The 22,657-nt window shown below is 34.8% G+C and overlaps 1 protein-coding gene across 6 annotated transcripts in view; it reads left to right on the top strand.

The window, feature by feature from the left end:
- Csmd3 (CUB and Sushi multiple domains 3) overlaps positions 1–22,657 on the top strand; it is a 1,179,548-nt gene that overhangs the window by 1,110,611 nt on the left and 46,280 nt on the right. For all 6 annotated transcript variants that reach the window (XM_031358937.1, XM_031358936.1, XM_031358940.1 and 3 more), the window contains 4 exons: positions 357–542; positions 5,784–5,957; positions 8,128–8,310; positions 13,179–13,355. In XM_031358937.1, the coding sequence (XP_031214797.1) occupies positions 357–542; positions 5,784–5,957; positions 8,128–8,310; positions 13,179–13,355 (720 nt within the window). The remainder of the gene's footprint in view (positions 1–356; positions 543–5,783; positions 5,958–8,127; positions 8,311–13,178; positions 13,356–22,657) is intronic.

The raw sequence follows: 22,657 nt of genomic DNA, 5'->3' as shown, positions 1-22,657 counted from the left end.
AGGGGAAACTGGGAATGGAGAAATTTACATGTAAATAAAGAAAATATCTAAAAGAAAAAAAAAAGTAATAATTTTCTCCAATATTTTAATGTGGTTAACAAAAATAACTCAAGTGGAATCTTGATTCAATCTATATTTAGGAGTTACTCTGGTCTCCAAAATTACTTTAATTTTTTCCTATGTTTCCATCTACACAGATATCACAAAAAGTTCCAGGATTTCTTGGAGTATTTGATTTATTTGACTAAATTCACTTCTGAAATGAAGGGTTTTTTTTTTTAATAAATTCAACAGAATGATATCTAGGTGTATATATATGCTTCTTACACTAACTTTTAACCTTTTCTTTTCTTTAGTGGTGAACTGTTCTGATCCTGGAATTCCAGCCAATTCTAAAAGAGAAAGCAAAATAGAACATGGGAATTTTACCTATGGCACTGTGGTATTCTATGACTGTAACCCAGGATATTTTTTATTTGGCTCTTCAGTTTTGATATGTCAGCCAAATGGACAATGGGACAAACCTTTACCAGAATGTATCAGTAAGTAGATAATAAGAATTGTTCCTATAAAAAAAATATCATGGAAACAATATTCATGTTTATTGTCATAACTCAAACTATACACCAGAAGAAATTACCTTGGCTTAATTGATTAGTTTCAAAACCACATATTAACATATTTTGCAAATTAATTGACTAATTGTTTTTCTATAATAGCACTTTATATTCTAAAATTTAAAAAATCTTCTATAATATTATGACTGTACCTAGAGATAATGGAAAGACATCTCCTTATCCCTGACAGAGAACCCACAAAACATGGCAACAAACCATGGATTATGTACAAGAAGTTGAATGGAAGGTTAAAACCTGAGCAGGAATGACTAATACACAGGTGGTTCACCATAAGTCTACCATGAGTGTCAGTTCAAGAAAGCTAGAAACCCAGCGTGTACTGTACAACTTACTTAAGCTTAGACAATTATAGGCTGTCACTTTTAGGCAGCTGAGATGAAAGGAGCCTTTTAAAGGTTTCTGCATCTCTCAGTTGCTTGACTGATGTGAGCATCTTTTATCTCTTTGTCTGAGAATGTCTCTGCAGTCTTTACTGCTCGTACTTATTTGGGGAGAGAGAAGTGTATAGAATCTGGTCAGTTTCAGATTTTGATTCCCGAGCCAAAGGAACTTCCATGATAAATAAAATGTGTCTCAAGTTTCCCTCCAAGATGTAGGATTTAATATTACAGATAATTGCTACACAAGAAATATTAATGTGATAGGCATTTCTCTATCACTTTGTGGGTATGGAGAAAGGCAGCAGATGATGAGACACAAGTACCAGAGTAATTTTTTAGTGTTATTGTTTTAGAGGCCAAAATATTTATATTTTGTATCAGCTTTAAACTATTGTTTGATATACTTTGGTGTTGATGTTAGCAACTATTCTTTCTTCAGATTTCGTGATTTAAAGTACACCATTTCTTTTTTATGTTGCATTTTTAAAATTAAGTAATTTATTTTACAGACCATATTTTATCACCCCCTCCATGCCTGTCCATCCTCCTACTGCTCCATATCCCATACCTGTTCCCCACTCCCTTTCTTTCCATGTGAATGTCCCCACCACTCACTCCTCCTGACATCTAACCATCCTGGGACCTCCAGTCTCTTGAAGGTTAAGTGCATTATCTCTGAATGGACACAGACCTGGCAGTCCTCTGCTGTATGTGTGTTAGGGACCTTATATCAGCTGATGTATGCTCCCTGTTTGGTGGTTCAGTGTTTGAGAGATCTCAGGGGTTCAGATTAATTGAGACTGCTGGTCCTCCTACAGGTTCTCCCTCTTCCTCAGCTTCTTTCAGTCTTTTCCTGTTTCAATAACAGGGGTCAACTGCTTCTGTCCATTGGTTGGGTACAAATATCTGCATCTGACTCTTTTAGCTGCACCCAGGTCCCTCCCTCCCCACTTGTGATTGCTTTATTCTCTCTCCCAAGTGGGACTGAGGCTTCCTCACTTGGGCCCTTCAGCTTGTTGATATTTTTAAGTTCTGTGGACTATATCTTGGGTATTCTGTACCTTTTGTTTGTTTGTTTGTTTTTTGGCTAATGCCGACTTATTAGTGAGTACATACTATACATGTCCTTTTGGGTCAGAGTTACCTCACTCAGGATGATATTTTCTATTTTTTTAAATTAGATATTTTCTTTATTTACATTTCAAATGTTCTCCCATTTCCTGGTTTCCCCTCCGAAAAGCCCCTTATTCCCTCCCTGCTCCCCCAGCTCACAAACCCATTCTCTCTAGTGTCATAGTCCTGGCATTTCCCTACATTGGGGAATAGAGTCTTCACAGTACCAAGGGCCTCTCCTCCCATTGATGACAGACTATGCCATCCTCTGCTACATATGCTGCTGGAGCCATGAGTCCCACCATGTGTACTCTATGGTTGGTGATTTAGTCCCTGGGAGCTCTGGGGCTACTGGTTAGTTCATATTGTTGTTCTGCCTAAGGAGCTCCATACCCCTTTCCTTGGGTCATTTGTCTAGCTCTTTCATTGGGGACCCTGTGCTCAGTCCAATGGATAGCTGTGAGCATCCACTTCTGTATTTGTCAGGCACAGGCAGAGCTTCTCAGGAGACAGCTATATCAGGCTCCTGTCAGGCATCCACAATAGTGATGATTGTATATGGGATGGATCCCCAGGTGGGGCAGTCTCAGGATTGTCATTCCTTCAGTCTCTGCTCCACATTTTGTCTCTTTAACTCTTCCCATGGGTATTTTGTTCCCCCCTTCTAAGGATGATATTTTCTAGTTCTGTCCATTTGCCTGTAAAACTCAGCATATCCTCATTCTTACTAGCTGAGTAGTATTCCATCGTGTAAATGGACCACATTTTCTGTATCTGTTCTTCTGTCATTGGACATCTAGGTTGTTTCCAGCTTCTGGCTATTAGAAATAAGATGGAACATAGTGGAATCTTCTTATATCAGTTGAGGGTTCTTTTATGACCAATTATATGGTCGATTTTGTGGAAAGTACCATGAGGTGCTGAGAAGAGGATGTAGTCTTTTGTTTTAGGGTGAAATGTTATATAGATATCTCTTAAATCCATTTGGTTCATAACCTGTTTATCTATTTAGTTTCTGCTTCAATGATCTGTCTAATGGTGAGAGTGGAGTGTTGAAATCTCTTACTATTATTGTGTGGGGTTCAATGTGTGTTTTGAGCTTTATGAATTTGGGTTCTCTTGCATGTGGGACATATATGTTCAGAATTGAGACTTTCTCTTGATGGATTTTCCCCTTGATTAATATGACTATGGAGTATCTTTCTTCATCATGCTTGATAACTTCCAGTTGAAAGTCTATTTTATTGAATATTAGGATGGCAACTCCTGATTGTTTCCTGGGACCATTTGCTTGGAAGACCTTTTTCTACCCTTTTACTCTGAGCTAGTGTCTGTCTTTGTTATTGAAGTGTGTTTCTTGTATGCAGCAAAGTGCTGGATCTTGTTTGTGTATCCAGTCTATTAGCTTATGTCTTTTTATAGGTGAGTTGAGTCCATTATTATTGAGAGATATTAAAGAGAGATGACTGTTGGTTCATGATATGCTTGTTTTTGTAGGTGGCTTTATGTGCTTGTGTCTCTGTCCTTTTGGCTTTGTTGTAAGATGCTTAATAAGGAACACTATTTCTTAAAACTTGTAGATCTTATATTAGAATATAAAACAAATTATATATACATACATTGTGTTTGTCTCTCTGTGTATAATCTGCATTTATATTAACATAATTTAATATATTGGGAGAGATCACTCTATTGTGTAAAAAGCCTTCTGGACAATGATCTAAGTTCAAGTATTAGAATTTATGTATAAAAAGTCAGATATTGTAGATGTGTTCCATGTACTCCTACAGTGAACTAGAAGAAACAGAGAGTAAAATCAGCCAGAATTTCACAGGAAATCTAGCCATAACAAGTTCATAGCATAGCAGAAACAATAGAGACTTTGATTCTAAGTATTTAGGTAGAAGGAAGGAAGGAACTGATTTTAAACCAGATGCCTTCTGACCTCTGCACTACTCCTAGATCACACACACACATGCACACACACACACACACACACACACACACACACTCACAACTTAAGAGTTATAAGTAAAAAGTTTTGAAGTTAGAAGTGAACCTAGTTCTGATTCAGATAATTGACAAGTCTCAAATCAACTTGATAGGATATAGAAAATTTTTATAAAGTATTACAAAATGATTTTCCAAGTAAATTTTGGTTATAATAATAATAAAGTTATTTTATATTCATGTTTTATTAAGAGGGATTTCTTTTATGTTTATGAAGAAAGTTTTAATGAAAATGTGTGACAACATAAATCCACTATTAGAGTAACAATGATTTCATATTTTCATAAAATTTCTGGTTCCAATTCACTAATGTACTGATTTGACTATGGAATAAAATTTATTTTACTTCTTTTAGTAGACTAATCCAATGAATTGAATAATTTACTTACAAGACCTTTATTACTATAAGATTAATGTTAAAATATTTGTTCTTTTGTAGAACATAAAAACTTTAAATCCTTTAGGTTTATTTTAATTTTTAATTCTGTTAGGCCTATTATCTTATTGATCAATATATGTCATTGAGAAAGTTTGCTAAATATCAAAGTCATCTTTGAAGTTCATGTCTTATATTGCACATTTTATTTGTTTAGAAGTGGATAGCAGCCGGGCAGTGGTGGCTCACGCCTTTAATCCCAGCACTTGGGAGGCAGAGGCAGGCGAATTTCTGAGTTCGAGGCCAGCCTGGTCTACAGAGTGAGTTCCAGGACAGCCAGGGCTCCACAAAGAAACCTTGTCTTGAAAAACCAAAAAAAAAAAAAAAAAAAAAAAAAAAAAAAAGAAGTGGATAGCTTTACATCTTTCTATAAGCTTGATTTAATAGTGAACATACACTAAATTCCAAAGTTTCTGCAATATTTGGTTTTTTTTTATGCTTCTATGCATAGAAACATTTTGAATGTCAAGAAGTTCTTGAGTCTTTTCTTTGTTTAACATATAGAATGAATTGGTGCCAGACTTGGAGGTAGATTGTGAATCACAAAGCATCTTTTCTCTATCTCTTTAGTCTCAAAATTCTTCCCTTTTAGTTTTAGTATAGTTCAATTTGTAATCAAACTGGGCTTCCTTATGTTTTCATTTAGTTGACGTACCGTAGTCTTCTAAATGACTTTTACATTCTACTGTATCAGTACTAACATACCATGTTAGTGTAAAACAAACATGGTTGTATATATTTATCTTACAAATTCCTATTAAACTCGTCTTCAGGATGAAAGATTTAACCCAATAGTTCCCATAACTAAGACATTCATTTTATGTTTAGGAAGCTAAATTTTACAAAGTAGCTATAATATTTCCTAGAGTCTTTAATATCAAGGATGTGTTCAACTTAGCAATGTTTAAATTAACCCTTTGACATTGTAACCTAATATGCCATTTACAAAGTTTCTGGTTGAGTACTGAACATTTTGACATAAATAAAAAGTAAATAAAATATCAGAATATTTTAAATAAAATTTCTGATTTTGTGTCCATTTACAGTCATACCTGACTTTGGTCACATGTGGTTTTCAGATTACTGCCTGGAAAATGCTTTGACATGTCAGAATAGAAAATTTACCTTTATTTTGTAAACAAGATGATTCAGGTTGTTCGATAGGAGATATAAAAAAATTTTATATTCAAAAATTATGTATTGTAGTGATTGACTGTGGACACCCTGGCATTCCTCCTAATGCAGTCCTGTCTGGAGAGAAGTATACATTTGGGTCAACAGTTCACTATTCCTGCACAGGAAAGCGTTCTCTTCTAGGCCAGGCATCCAGGACTTGCCAGTTAAATGGACATTGGAGTGGATCTCAACCTCATTGCTCAGGTACCAGTGGAATGGAACTGTGTATGACAGAAATTGACTATGATTACTAATCCATACAGCATCCTCTAAGGACATCAACATCTCTTTTAAAAACTTTGCCAGTAAAAACTGAAAGACATTTATTTGAATGTTTTTATGCAAATGTGAATCAAAAAGCAAAGGAATGCTACTTTTCTAGATCAATGGTTCTCAGCTTCCTAATGTGATGACCTATGAACCTAAATCCTCATTTTGTGGTCACCCCCAGCCGTAATATTATTATTGTTGTGAATTCATAACTGCAATTTTGTTATTCTTATGATTTGTAACATAAATATCTCATGTGTAGGATAGCTAATAAGTGACCTTTACAAAAGGTTCATCCAACTTTGCAAAGGAGTCATGAGCCACAGGTTGAGATACATGCTCTACATGCTAGTTCTCAGGTGTGTGTTGTGGATTGCACCCTACATAAACAACTAACTTATTTCAGAATGTTTCAATATGCATTCATAATAACTGTACAGATAATCTATTTTAATACATATCAAGTTTGAAAAGATCTAGAAGGAATGTTTATCAGAATTCACTTCTCTTTATTTCTAAGGAATGATTACTTAGTGGCAAATTAAAAACAAATTCTAAATGCTTTAAATTGAAATGACTTAATGAGTCTTATGAAAGATATTTATCAGTATCAAACTTATTTATTTATTATTAGTAAAATGTATATTTATTAATTATAACTATAGCAGTTATATTTAAATTAATAAGTATGAAATGTGGGTTTATATTAATAGCCAATTAATAGAGTACTTAGGATGATGTGTAACCTATTTTTTCTTTAGAAATTTCACAAAATTGTTAGATAATAGAGTAGATCTCTTTTTAGTACTATTTATATCCATTCATTATCTAGATATGATACACTTTTTCTATGATTCTCTAAATTAACATAGTAATCAATGCTTTTTACATAATTTAATTTTGTGAGGATAATATAGATAGTTTCAGGATTAGTTTTACATTGTTTTCTCTTTAGAAGTGAGAAAGGGGAAGCAATTGACTTTAAATCTTCTAATCATGGTACTGATTGTTTGGGGATTCAAATTTAACCTACAAATTTGTGTAATTTTCTTCCATGATAATTGGTCTTATATTTAACTTACTCATAAGTAAATTTCCAGGTGACCAACTGTACCAACATCCTCCTTCCTTTTATACAGTATATTATAAACCTAGTATTGAAGTGAAGAATAAACTGCTGTGTATATTAAACAGCAATATAATAGTCTAATTAGCATTACATCATAGGTTTAAAAATCAGAAATTTATGGAACATAGAACATATGAAAGTACATTGGAAATTATTTTAAGAGCCATCATAGTCAACTCATCTCTCTCTCCCCCCCCCCTCTCTCCTCTCTCTCTGTGTGCGTGCTTATATGTGTGTGTTTGTATTATGACAATATATACTATGATTAGAAATAGTGATGTAGGATAGAGAGTGAGAAAGTACTAACATGGAAAGCAAAGAACAAATATCTTGTAATGACAGAATGACAGGGATGAGGGAAATCCTATTTGACACTGATTCTCAGATTTGAATTCAAGGTTGTTTATAATCTATTTCTATGTTTTCTTAGAGGAAAAAAATCAGTTAATATCTTTTTGCTGACAGCCATTACAAAAGGAAATTTAAAAGGAGTAAGATGTAATTCATAGGAATAATTCTATTATGTTGTTTACATTGTTCTAGCTCACAGCAGTTCCAGAAGAGCTAAAAGATTATTACTCATAAGATGATTCAGAGAATGAATTGTGTAATCACTTAATCCAATTTTTAAAATTTTATATAAATACATTGTCCACTGAGTACATATTTTTGTCATTTATACAATTTTATTCCATTCTATTATTAACAATATTGTGGAAATAATAATGAAATATCTATAACTCTTCAGTTATGTCTAAAAACCTTCAATGATGAAAATAACAAAATAGCCAGAAAGATTATTTTATTTGTGCTTTCTCTGCATATGATTATAGTCAGATGGGAAATATGAGATACATTTCTATTCAGTCAAAATATGTGAAAATTGCATGTATATAACAAATTGACCATTGGACAAAATATTGAGCATAATAAATGAATATCATAATAAATTAATTTGAACTTTTTTGCATGCAGGTGATACAACTGGTACATGTGGGGATCCAGGTACGCCTGGTCATGGCTCTAGACAGGAAAGTGATTTCAGAACTAAAAGCACTGTACGCTTTGCCTGTGATCCTGGATACATTCTTTATGGCTCAGAAGAAAGAACATGTTTATCCAATGGCAGTTGGACTGGGAGACAGCCAGAGTGCAAAGGTAATCTCAAGTCAGAGTTGAATATAATGAGAGTGCATACCATACTTCAGTCTGATTATTACCTTCATTGGGAGGAGATAATGAATGGACTATTAAGAAGATTAAATAATAAAATAATAATAATAATAATAATAATAATCATCATCATCATCATCATCATCATCATCATCATATCTTTGCGTGTGTCAATGAGGCTATTCCCTGTGACAATAGTAGATCAAAGCTCTGTTCTCTGCAATTGTTTTATGAAGCCACTAATAAAGTTTGAGTAGACTAATGAGAGGTGGCAGAATTATGGAAATGGGCTTAGTTCTAAGAAGTAAGTATACAGGTGCATAAATCTAAAGAGGGAAAATTGGCTGTGCTCCTCCTCTTTCCCTTCTTGTTACCTACAAGGTACTCTCATTTATCACAACTGTCTAATAGTGGAATCGTCTGGCATTATTCTAAAACGACTAGCCCTGTGAGCCAACACTTCCTCCTTTAAGTTGAATATGTCAGGTAAATTTTCACAGAATACTGAGCAGTATGACATTATAATTTGATGCCTATTCAAATTCACATGGATACTATTCAAACTATAAGTTTCAGATCCCCATTCTGCATATATCAATATTTTATTGATACTTCTCTGTAAGAGAATTATGGAAAATAATAATTCCATTGAGACATCTTTTATTATTTATTTAAAACCAATAACAAAATTACAAAAACGTTTTGAGTGAAAAAATATAGCCAGAAACTTCTTTTTACCCTATTTATTTGTGATATTGACAGTACAAAAAGAAAACTTCTCACATTAGCCCTCTATAATTATATTTTGTCTGCCAAGCTTGTATGAAAGGTATGAAGATACTTAAATCAAGTTACCGTTTATAGAATACAACTTTCGTTACTAGGATTGATAATGTGCAGAACTCTAAATTGATATTAATGTAGTTTAAGATTATGTAGACACTCAGGTGTACTTAAAAATACCCTTTGGAATTACCTTATTTTTGTCATTATTTTATATTGAAAACATAATTTTCAATGTAACTTAAAAGACTTATTTGATGTTGCCACAAACACTGTTTTACAAACAGGAAATTGGTTACAACAGAACACTCTTCTGCTGCTGACTGACACTTTGTAAAATGTTTTCATCCCACTTACAATTAGTATTGTAGGTCCTGTAAAAAGTTATTGTCAGTAACTTGACTGATTCTATCAACCTCTAGAAAGATAGCAACTCACATTATATACAGAGTGCAGATAAAGAGTGCAGTAGCTGAATAAAATGCAGAAAATAGATGTCCAGCTTTTCAGAGTCTTAAGTTTTCTTCCATGAGCTTATTACTTGTAATGTCAGTAAATGTAGCAAAGACTTATATTAACATTATTCTCTTGAAAATATACATGGATAACAGATATAATGATTATAATTCCTATGAAATTAATAATTTAACAGAGATTGCATATAAATTACTTTAAATATTTAGTAGATTAAAAATGATATAAAAAATCATATGGTAATTTTTATAGTTATATTTGAGAGTGATATGACAAAATATTTACATATTTATTATGTCTAGCATCTGATATATTACTTTACTTCTGTGGATTCCTTTACTAAATTGAATGAAGTTACTAAAGAAGTGATACAAAATTATATTATGTAATTTTTACCTACCAGAAATTGAAAAGACTCTCACGCTACAAAAGCATTATTTATTCTTAATATATATTTTAACTAAAATAAAATTATATTATTTTCTCAATTATTTTGATTTTCTCTAGCTCTGTTTTTTTTAAAGATTTATTTATTTATTTATTTATTTATTTATTTATTATATGGACATACACTATAACTGTCCTCAGATACTCCAGAAGGGCATCATCTCGTTACACATGGCTGTGAGCCACTATGTGGTTGCTGGGGTTTGAACTCAGGACCTTTGGAAGACCAGTCAGTGCTCTTAACTGCTGAGCCATCTTTTCAGCCCTTTTCTCCAGCTCTTTGCAGACACTCTCACTCCAACTTCACTGAAGTACCCAACTCTCAAATTTGATAGGCTCTTTTTCTTTAAATATTTTACTACAAACATATACGTATGTATGTATGTATGTATGTATGTATGTGTAAGCATGCATAAATATATATAAGTATAAAGGCAACCTGTTGAGTCAGTTTTTATTGAAATATATATAATTCCAACACTGACCAGTTTGCATTAGATAATAAATAAGGGTACATGTTAATTTTCCTTCTCCCAGCAGTCATTACTTGCCTATAGTTCTTTCCTAGGGGTGGGACACTATGAAATTCCCCTGACACTCAGCTTCCATATTAACATGTCTATTGATATTGTCATTGTTCTGGTCTTATTTATTTAATTATTTTCATGAGAAAAATGTATAACAGCTGGATTTCTGGTAGTCTAGCTCTTTGAGTCTTTCCACCTCCAGCTGTAGATAAAGGAACTGTGATGTAAATGTATCTGTTGATGTTGGCTTCCCCATGATAAGTTCATCTCTCCACTGTGTCCATTTGTGATTTTCTGTAATATTATCTATTTGCTATAAAAAAAATAAGCTTTACTAATGAAGAATGGTAGCCACACTTATCTGAGGGAATAAGGAAAAGGTGTAGACTCCAGTAGGGATCATATGGCAAATTGGTCCATGAACTTATTAACTTGTTTTTATCATGCTCATGAACTCACAAGCCTCAGAACATTGTCCATATTTCTAGCACCATATATTATTTACTGGATAGATGGGTCTTAGCTCCAGTTAGAAAGCTGTTAGTTACCACCAACATGTGAGTACTACATATTATATTTTGCAGGTTATCTGCCAAAACTGCATTAATTGATAGAATATTGAAACCTAGCCAGTGTTGTGCTATGAAAAAATGAACATTATCTGAACACTCATGCTGTTCCTCTGCCTCTTTGCTTCTTTCTAGTCTCTTATCAATAATGTTTTATAAGCCTTACAAGTAGGTTTTCTATTGTCCGTTGTACATATGTCAATGGGAATTTGGAATTCCACAGTAATTTATTCTCTGCAATATGATCAGTCATGACTCTATAGAAGTCTGCCTCTACCTGCTGTAAGAAAAAAAAGTATATTTTGTTGATAGGTGATAGCTACAATTATGTGTGGACATAAGGCTAAGGATTTGGAAGCAGTTAGAAATTATAGTGCTTTAGTGAAATACTTCACTTTATAGGTCCATAGCCTCACCAACCATAGTAGTAGGGTAGGTTTACAGCAGCACCAATTATGAATTTCCTCTTACAGAGTTGGCCTTAAGTCCAATAAGATTGCAGTGGATTGCCCATAGGATGGATACGGCACTGATTCACCTTTTAGTGTATCTTGTCATTCTAGTTATTGATTTCTTTGTTTTCCTTGACAGCTTTCATAGTTTTTTCTGCTACCATAAGAGGAAGTCTTTGGGAAGGAGACTTCTAAGTTTTTTCCAGCTGGCTTCCTTTATTTCACATTTTCACAGCATTTATTATCTTCAGCAATATATTCTTCCTTTCAATTCCTGAGAGGAAAATAAGATCAATAGCAACAGCCTATATTGATTGGAGTCTTTTGAAACCCCCTGACCAATAATTCAAAAGGATATTTGCTATGCCTGGCATTTGGAATTTTGTTTACATAATCAATGGCTCTTGGGAGAATATTGTCACCACAAAACATTCACATTGATCATCTATCTACTATCCATCTATCTTTGTAAAAATTTGAATTTTAAATAAACATATAGCTTCTGGTGTTCCTTTCAAACATCAACCTCTGTCATTCTCCCTCTGTTTTTTCCTACCTAGGTAAATCTCCCCTTCAACACATTCCCTTTCTCCTTTATAGCATCTGTAACTTAATATTCCTCTCTAAGAACTCCCCCAATGTTATGTTTTCATTTTACATTACTGGATTTGAAGAAAACTCATGTGATGTACTCACATTTAGAGATCTGAAGGTAGGATTTATAAGTAAGCCAGGACTTCTGGTGTTGGACATCCTGAGTCTGAGTCATATTATGCAATATAACATTTTCTAGTTCCATAGATGTATCTGTAAGGGCCATATTTTTTACTTCTTTACTGCTGAATATTATTTCATCATGAACATATACCAAATTTTAATGGTATTTAGTGTTTTCATTTTCTAGTTTTTGTAAATAAGGTAGCAGTGACCATGGCTAAGTATCTCTGGAGTAGGACGTTAAGTCCTTTAGGCTTATTCTGAGGAGTATTATAACTGGGTCATGTAGTGTATATATTTTTATCACCTCTTTACTTTTTAGAGCTATTGGAATATGTGAGTCTTTACTATACACTTAATTATTAGAGCTTAATTGCTTTTTATTTACACTGATCTTTTGATTTGCCTAAACAGAGAAATTGTAACACTGCAAATGTTATATATAAGATATTCATGGTTATGTTCAATACTTAATTATATATATATGTATATATATATATGTATATATATATATATATATATTAGAGATGTGCTGAAAATTTACAAACATACTAGATTCTTGTTATTTATAAATTGCTTATTAGGCAAAAGAATTTTTTCCTGGTGTTTGAAAGCACCATCTTTAAATTACTTTACTTTGCAAAAGGTATAATAAAAATCCTAACACTGCTAATAGTTTAAAAATTTCATTTTGATTTGAAATCTAGTAATTAACCCAGCAAAATCAGAGATTCATATTGACTTCCAACTACTTATCAAGATATTTCACTGCTCAGTCTGGAGACGTTTAGTATTTGTTAAGGAGACATTAGTCATTAAGACTTTGCTGAAGGATTTTTACTTGCATTACTTTTAAACGTACTCATTAACTTTTTGTTTTATAGCTGTACAATGTGGTAATCCAGGAACAACAGCAAATGGGAAAGTCTTTCGAATAGATGGTACAACGTTTTCCAGTTCTGTCATCTATTCTTGTGTGGAAGGCTATATCCTTTCAGGACCCTCTGTTAGACAGTGTACTGCCAATGGAACATGGTCTGGAAGTTTGCCCAACTGTACAAGTAAGTTTCTCTTAATATTTAAAAATTGTCCTAAAAATGAAAATATATAAAACTGTGTTAAGTTGGTTTTTTTGTTGTTGTTTGTTTTGTTTTGTTTTCTGTTTTTTCAAGACAGGGTTCCTCTGTATAGCCCTGGCTGACCTGGAACTCACTCTGTAGACAAGGCTTGCCTTGAACTCAGAAATCTGCCTGCCTCTGCCTCCCAAGTGCTGGGATTAAAGGCATGCGCCACCACCGCCCAGCCTAACTGTGTTAAGTTTTAAATAAATGTTAACTCTTTAAGACTAAAAGACTATGCATGTTTATGTTTAAAATACACACTGATGATTTCAAGAATTGGTAGCCTTACCAATTCTGAATGAGGAAAGAGGAATCAATGAAAATCAGTCATATTTTATATCATTTAACATCACTCTATGAATAATTATTCATTACCAGTTCATTAAATTAAATTATAATGGATTCAATTTTCCTTTTCCGATCTAACGCAAACCAGTATTTATTTTGATGCTTAAAAAGCATAGTCATTATTTTTGAGTACTCACCTTGACACAGAAAGTTCTTATAGGTATTTCAATGTAGCTCAGAAGTATAGTTCTTGGCATATGCATAAGAAACCGTGAGTCTATTCACAAACAATGGAAAGCCAAGATCAAATAAAAGAAGCAAGAATGAGAAAAAGAAATCAAGAAGGTAAGATAAAAAGAAGCCTGAATAGAAAAATAAAAGATATACACTTAGTAAAGATCATACTTGTCTAAATGTTTTATTTGTTCTTCTTCATGGTTTCTCAGAAAAAGTAGGTTCATGCCCAGCAGTGCTATAGAATCAAATTCAAAGGCATTTTTGGAGATTCCTCTATCTCATAATCTCATAGCATTGTGTCAGAGTCTCTCTCTCTCTCTCTCTCTCTCTCTCTCTCTCTTCTCTCTCTCCCTCTCTCTCCCTCTCTCTCTCTGTCTCAATCTCCTATAGATATTTTCACGTTTACTATGGCTTCAATTTTATTGTGGTTTTGGGAGAGTGTGAGCAAGTTTGTCTATGTGTCTATAACTGTCTTTTTTGTGTTTTCTTGTGCTATCTTCCTTATGTTTGTTTTCTTTGCCTTTCTTCCAGTTTATTATTAGTTTTATTTTTATCTCATTATACTTTATTTTATTATTGTCCCTTAGATGCTTGTTTTCCCTTGTAAGGAGATACAGAAAGTGGATGTATCTGGATGGGATTGGGTGGGAAGAATTGGAATGAGTAGTAGGAGGAGAAATTGAAAATAAACCAATTAGGATTCATCAAGTTGAAACTATAAAATAAATTGCTTTATTTTAATACTTTAAAGAAAAATATCATGCTGAACAATATAACTCAACTATCAATTTTACTAACCTAGAAATTTGCTATAGGTTGACTATTGTATTGGCAAAATTATGGCTAATTCAGTCATAATAACCTAAGCTATGAACAGAAAAACTGTATCTCTTAGAAGAAGCAAGGAGGTTCCAGTGAAAATTAGCAAGCAGAGACTGAAGTAAAAGCCATCCAGAGACAGGCCCACCTGGGGATCCATCCTATGTACAGTTACCAAACCCAGACACTATTGTAGATGTTAGGAAGTACTTGCCTGACATAGCTGTCTCCTGAGAGGCTCTGCCAGAGTCTGACAAATATAGTTGTGGATTCTTACAGCCAACTATTGGACTAAGCACAGGGTCTCCAATGGAGGAGTTAAAAAAAGGACTGAAGGAGCTGAAGGGGTTTGCAACCCCATAGGAGAAACAACAATATCAACCAACCAGACACTTAGAACTCCCAGGGTCTAAACCACCAACCAAAGAGTACACATTGAGGAACCCATATCTCCAGCCACTTATGTAGTAAAGGATGTCCTTGTAGGACATCAATGGGAGGAGAAGCCCTTGGTCCTGTGAAGTTTCGATGCCCTAGGGTAGGGGAGTAGGGGAATGCCAGGGCAGGGAAGCAGGAGTAGGTAGGTGGGTGGGGGAACACCCTCACACAAGCATGGAGAGGGTGGATCGGATAGGGAGTTTTTCTAGGGGAAACCAGGAAAGAGGATAGCATTTGAAATGTAAATAAAGAAAATAACTAATAAAAAATTTCAAAAAGAAGAAAGTAAACAAAATAAAGAAAATAAGCACTCTAAAAATCTACAAGAAAAACAATCAAGTTACTGATAGTACTTCTATATGAATATGTAATTGAATTAGGATCCACGCTTTATATTTCTTATTAATGGAAGTGATCCTTAAGTAGAGTCTTACAGCTTTCTACATTGTCCTAGACTTGCATTGTATATGCCAAAAGCAGAGAAATGGCAGTATTCATGGACTTCCTGATTATGGGAAGAACTCAGTGCTAAACAATAATTATTGTATTAATTATTTTATTTATTTACATTCCATATGTTGCTCCCCTTCCTGGTACCTCTCCAAGAATTCTTCACCTTATCCCCAACCCTTTGCTTCTAAGAGGGTGCTCCCTCCACCTCCACTTTACCCTGCTTGCATTCCCCTTCGCTGGGGCATCAAGTGTTTTAGAATCACCAGACAGTGAGAATGAATGACACAACATGTTTTAAAAGCACATTCAAAATTGTTTTCAAGATTTGTTATATACAGGACATAGTAGGATGATGTATCACTAAGATTCATATTACGGAAGTTTACCATTTATAGAAGGAGTAATTGATAACAATTTAGGAAACTTAGGATTAGGAAAGTCAATAATACCAGTTCTGAATGGCAGCTTTCTCAAAACCTCTAGTTTTGTTCTTGTGGATTAAAGATTATATTGTATAAGCAAGTTTACACAGTTAAATAGCATATAACATGAGCAGAGCAATCTATGGATGAAATTATACCCATAAACAAAACCCAGCTTGAGAAGAATATATGTTTGATGCCACAACACATGGCTAAAAATCACACTCTGTCTTTAAAACGCAATGAAGTGATTTTCTGTGTTTGTTTTGAGAGAGAATATTAAAGAAGTACAGGCAACTAAGGAATAAAGACAGTGGGAGAAGTCTTCCTCACAGAGGAGCACACCAACTGGTTTTCCAGTACCTAATAGGGAGCTCAGAAATCATACATAAAAAAGTAAATTATATAGACTAAGGATGTTATATGTAGGAATATAGATGTAATAACATAGGTATACAGGTATGTAAAAAATTTAATTAAAAAACAGGCCATGAATTTGAAAGAGACCAAGGAGGTAGAGGAGGTTTTAAATGAAGCAAACCGCATGGGGTGACATACTTATATTCCTCAAATTAAAATAATTTTTAAAAAAAGCAGAAGAAAAATATTAATTTCAATGTAAGTTTTAATAATGTATCTGTACATTTCAATGTATAGCAGATTCATGTACAACTAGTAACTTACGCCCATTCTACTTACTGTACATACTGAGTTTTGTTAAAAAAGAGTATAGGTTAGTTTTTAGATCTAAAAAAAGAAAAAGAAAAAGAGAAAAATAATTTTTGATTCGATTTCCATGGAAAAAATTTTCCCATATTCTCTCTGTGTCTCTCTGTCTGTCTCTGTCTCTGTCTCTCTTCTCTTGTTCCTCCCCTCCCTCCCTTCTTTCCTCCCTTCCTCCCACTTTGGTGAGCTAGGATTTCCACATATAACATGACTAATACCCAGTGCCATTCACCTGGGAGGTCTTATTCATCTGAGGTAGAGACACTGCATTTAACAAATCAAATCAAGTCGAGTGATAAGGATTCTAAGGCTTTTGATATCTAGCAGCCACCTGCAAAATGGCCTTTGGTAGATCTTGGTCACCAACCCTGAATAATGAAGCCTTTCAGAGATTTTTTTTTTTTTTTTTTACATTTTACAACAGATAGTCCTAAACACAGGGCTAATCTGCCAAGAAAGGAATAAATGATGAATAACCATAAAGTAGAGTTAATGGATGCTAAGATATGATCTAATCCCTTTGAAGGAGAGGGTAATATTTCTCTGTACTTTCATTCTTGGCTTTGGCCATTTTCACTTCCTAGAAGACACTTCTCAAAGTCAAGACATATTTTTTAGTGGTTACACGTCAAAATAAGCCCTGTTTTGAAAGAAATCATGTAGTTATTAGACATTTTCCAGAATATTCCAAATACACAAAACCTACCACTACAGTCAGGAATTATCTGGAACAATATATTAATTGTGCCAATTTTGAGATTTAGCTCTTCTCTTTTTGTGAGACTTGAAGAGGATATTGACATTCAAATTGAGAGATTATATAAGTTTAAAAACATTACATAACATATACTTTAACATCATTTTGTTGATACAGTAGTATTATGTTCTTGTGTTGACAAAACACGTATGTATTTGACATACCAATAAACATACTTCTTGCTGCACTGTTGAGAACAGTGAAGAAGAAATAACACAGAAAATAGTTTGGTTGTATAAAATAAATTAAATAAGGAAATATAAAATATTAAAATGAAGTATTTAGGCCTATGGATGAAACACATATAATATTCATTGCATATTCCATTAAAATTAACTACATTGACACTTAAGAAACAGGTGGTATTATATTTCAAAGTACACAGTCATCAGTGCACAAAAGAAGTAAAGCAGAAAATATATCTAAAGTGGCAAAATTGAATAAACAACAACTTTATACTTTTTCTGTAGTATAGAGATCATTTGTTTTAGATTTATTACAAATAGTAACAAATGGACATCAATTGAATAAAAAGGAATGAGACTAATTCCACAAAACTAATTGAATTGTTTAAAACAATGTGATTTTGTTGGTTTCTTTTTAGACTGGAATTCAATAACTTCTTTTAAACTCAAGAATGTATAAATTGTATAAATAAATATTTAATCTGTCATGGTGATACATGCACTACACTATTCTCTGAGAATACAAGTAGATAGAAATGTCGGTCTTGTTATCAATTAGTATATGAGTACATTTAGGGATTTGGGTGGTTACTGAAGATTTTCTATAGAAAGCCCACAACATTCCCTGTGACTTATTGATCTCTCTAATTTTGGGGTAAAGCCCTAAAGAGTTATTGTTCTAAGGTTTTGCCTACAGTGACCAAAGCCTCTTTTGGTAGTTGCAAACAAGCTGCTAGTGAATGAATTGCCTGGCCAAGCAAGTGCTGCTTACCAATACTGTTGCGAATGGATACTCACTTTTCCATTGGCCTTTGCTTTGTTAGGCTGTCTGGGAACAAACCCTTCTGATGCTTCTGTTGTCAGGCATTCATTCATACTATTGCTGCAGTGCTCAGAGGTCCTTCTCACTGTTAGCACAAAACAACCCCCTCTCTTCTCCTACGGTGGATGTGTCTAAGCTTATGTGCCCTCCTAACTCCAAGCTTGTCCCTTCTTTCTAAGATTCTAATTCAATCTGTAAAAGGTCCTGTCCAGAAAACAAGACTCTGTGATGATTCTGTTAATATCCTCTTCCCCATTAAGAATCTAGGATGAAACCATGAAATAACCTAAAGTACAATTAAATACATTTAAAGACTTGTCATTTTTATATGACAGCAAATTTGGAAGGTATAAAAAGAATTGTTTTTGGTAATGTACAGTGCTGTATTAGAACGGTGGCTCATGTCAAGACATAGTACACATGCCGGGCAGTGATGGCACATGCCTTAAATCCCAGCACTTGGGAGACAGAGGCCGGTGGATTTCTGAGTTCGAGGCCAGCCTGGTTTACAGAGTGAAGTCCAGGACAGCCAGGGAAACCCTGTCTCAAAAAAACAAAAACAAAAACAAAAACATCAATAACAACAAAAAACAAAAAACAAAAAACAAAACAAAACCAAACCAAAAAAAAGACATACCAGACACTATGCCCAAATAGTTCCGCATGTAAGAGTTTTAATTGAGAGGGAGAGAGAGGGAGTAGCAGAGAAAGAAGAGAGGGAGAGAGAAAGTGAGAGGACCGTTCTTGTGTGTGTGTGTGTGTGTGTGTGTGTGTGTGTGTGTGTAGTGACATAGTGGCCGCAGGTAAAGGTGGGAGGTGAGCCCAATGGATTCTGGGAACATAGCAGCTGTTCCCTTGGCAGCATGTCTGTGAGGCCCACCTATGTGATGTCACGGGCTTCGGAGGTCCTGATGCTAACACACAGAATAATATTTTTTATTCAAATCTGTTTTGTCTTTTTAAAATTATTTTATTTATTGATACTGATTGGAAGGAAAGGATTCTTGAGGTAAAATTTAAAATAGAATTAGGTTAAATTAAACAAGTTGGAATCATGTGAACTACTTTAGAAGTCAAGGATTACACATGAGATGTCCTAAATATTATTTTTCAGATTAAATGTCAATCTTCATACTCTAAAATCTCTATAGGCATAAAATAATATCATTATATGAAAACCTTAACATTAGTGAATCTTAATAGAAAACTATTAATATAATTTAATCATGTGTCATGGTGTTTTATTTCTCAACTCAATCTAAGTAAGTAACCTTGACTCTTTACATCCTAGGAAAAGTTCATTTGAAAAGAATGCAAGAGATAGAGGAGGTTAGCTTTCAGGCAAATATTTACCTTGTGGAGTTATTGACCCTATTAAGAAGAGAAGATTTGGTAATCAGGATGAACCATACTAGATGATATTTTGTTTACACAAACTCATGAGCATAACTTGCATATTACTTTCTCTTAGTTGCTCCAAATCTATTAACTAATTCATTTCACAAATCATTCTTAAGACTGTACTTCAAAACAATTTGTACTTTTACAACATCATATTTCTGAATTACATTTTGTGTGATCTCTGCTTCTGAGCTATCTAAAGAGTTTCTCAAAGCATTTTGTAGTAACAGTTTAAATAAGTTATTATATGTTCATACAGCATGGCGAATACCTCCCTGTGATGGATACAAAGCCTGTGTTGAAATAGGATTCTGTACATAGAATTCAGTCCTCATTGATGGCAATAACAGATCTCTGTCTGTTAGGTTTTTGTTTCTTGTAACCAAAGCCCACTGGTACAATGTGCATGAGCTGGGGACTATTTACCCATAACCTAGATAGTGTTCTAGTCTATCAGATACGCACAGCCTTGTATTCCTTGCTCTGCCTTGGTTCCCTATTTCCATTCCTACTATGAGGCCAGAATAAGAATGGGCAGCTGTGTCACTGGTTGATAGAGGTCCTGTTGCAGGAAATATTAAAAAATGAACCCATCAACTCTCCACAGGACTGGATCATGCTTCTGTGCTCCTGCTGGCATCCAACTCTCCTGCCATGCCTGTCCACAGGACTCCCACAAGGCCATCTCTACAGTGATGGCCAGGCCCCAGTTACTCCCAGTACCATGCACCCCGGGGTCAGCCATCACATCACAATACCCAGTACCATGGTAGAATTAAGACTCTTAATGATTAATTAACCAATCAGATTTTTTAATCAATAATATCACAATTTACAAGATGACAATACAATAATTTCAGAGCCAATTGGTAGTATTAAAAACTATATCCCAATATTTCTAAGCTTGTGAAATCAAAGCTACTTGTGACTGGAAAATGCCACCCGGGTATATGTCTGCAGTCATCTTCCTTCCTCCTCGTACTTTAAGGCCTCTCTCTCTCCTCTCTCTCTCTCTCTCTCTCTCTCTCTCTCTCTCTCTCTCTCTCTCTCTCTCTCTCTACCTTTTCCCTGTCCAATCACAGGCCTCCTCTACACTAATGTAATTGGACTGGGAAAATCCTCTGGCAAGGTCTTCACCACACTCTTGTCCACTTTGAATGGGGAAGTGAGTGCAAATGAGGAAAGTCAGAAGTAATACAGTAACTAAGTTTCATGGCACAGCAAACCAATGTCTCATTTTCCAGGACTTCAGCACCATAGAGTCTTTTGCCTGTACGGATGGATGTTAGCCTGGTGGTTTTGTGAGACTCCTAACAGTAGGAACAAGTGTTTTTCTGACTCTTGCCTGCTCTTGGGACTTTTTACCCCTATTGGGTGGCTTTGTCCAGCCTCTGTATGATGGCTTTTTGCCATGTCTTACAGTATCTTGTTTTAGTCCTGTTTGCTGTTGTCTCTTAGAAGCCTGTTGATCTCAGAAGAGAAAATGAAAGGGGAGGGGATCTGTGGGAAAGTGGAGGTTTTGAGGAGTTAGGAGAAGTGGACTAAGGAGAAAATATAGTTGTAGTTGGTATGTATTATTATATGAGAGAGTAATCTATTTTCAATTTAAAAATTAAATAAAAGGTGTGGAGTCACAAGGCCAATTCGTAATATCTCTAGCACATTCATTCTACAATGAGGGCTGCAAATTCTTTTTTAAAAGGTTAAGTATTTATTTACACTCCAAATGTTGCCTTATCTGCCAGTCCCTCCCAGAGTTGTTCTTCACACTGAGTCAGTACTCACACCCTCTAGGACATCCTCCTTTCCTAGGGCATTAAGTCTTTACAGGATTAGGTGCATCCTCTTCCACTGAGGTCAGACAAGGCAGCCTCTATACCAGCAGCCTTATACCATGTATGCTGCTTGGTTGGTGGCTTAGTATCTAGGAACTCACAGGGGTCAAGGTTCATTGACACTGCTGTTCTTCCTTTGAGGTTGCCATCTGCTTCAACTCCTTCAGTCCTTCCTCTACTCTTCCTTAAGAGTCCTCAACCTCAGTCCAATGTTTGGCTGTGTATATCTGCATCTGTCTCAGTCATCTGCTGGTAGAACCTCCAGGACACATCCATACTAGGCTCCTGTCTGCAAACAGGATATGGTCAAGAACAGTGTCAGGGTTTGGGATCCTCCCATGGGATGGATCCCAAGTTGGGCTAGTCACAGGACAGACTTTCCTTCAGTCTGCTTTATTTTTATCTCTGCATTTCTTTTAGACCACTTTTGGGTCAAAAATTATGAAGGTGGGTTGATGACCCCATCCCTCCACTGGGGGCTCTGTCTATCTACTGGATGTGGTCTCTTCAGGCTCCATTTTCACACTGTTGGTCATTTTGGCTACAGTCATCTCCACTGGGAAGTGCAAATTCTTTTTTTGCAATTTTCTATTTGTTATTTTACTTATTTACATTTCAAATATTATCTCCCTTCCCAGTTTCCCCTCTGAAAAACCCCTATCCCACCCTGCCTGCTTCTATGAGGGTACTCCCCCACTCACCTACCCACTCCTGCCTCATTGTTCTAGCATTCCCCTATGCTGGAGCATCAGAAGAACAAGGGCCTCCCCTCCCATTGATGCCAGATAAGGCCATCCTCTGTTACATATGCAGCTGAAACCATGGGCCACTCCAATGCGTATTCTATGGTCTCACCCT

This window comes from Mastomys coucha, unplaced genomic scaffold (assembly GCF_008632895.1).
Source record: "Mastomys coucha isolate ucsf_1 unplaced genomic scaffold, UCSF_Mcou_1 pScaffold7, whole genome shotgun sequence".
In the NCBI taxonomy this organism is placed as follows: domain Eukaryota; kingdom Metazoa; phylum Chordata; class Mammalia; order Rodentia; family Muridae; genus Mastomys; species Mastomys coucha.
Note: the sequence above shows the minus strand (reverse complement) of the source record. Positions and strands in the feature narration are given on the sequence as shown.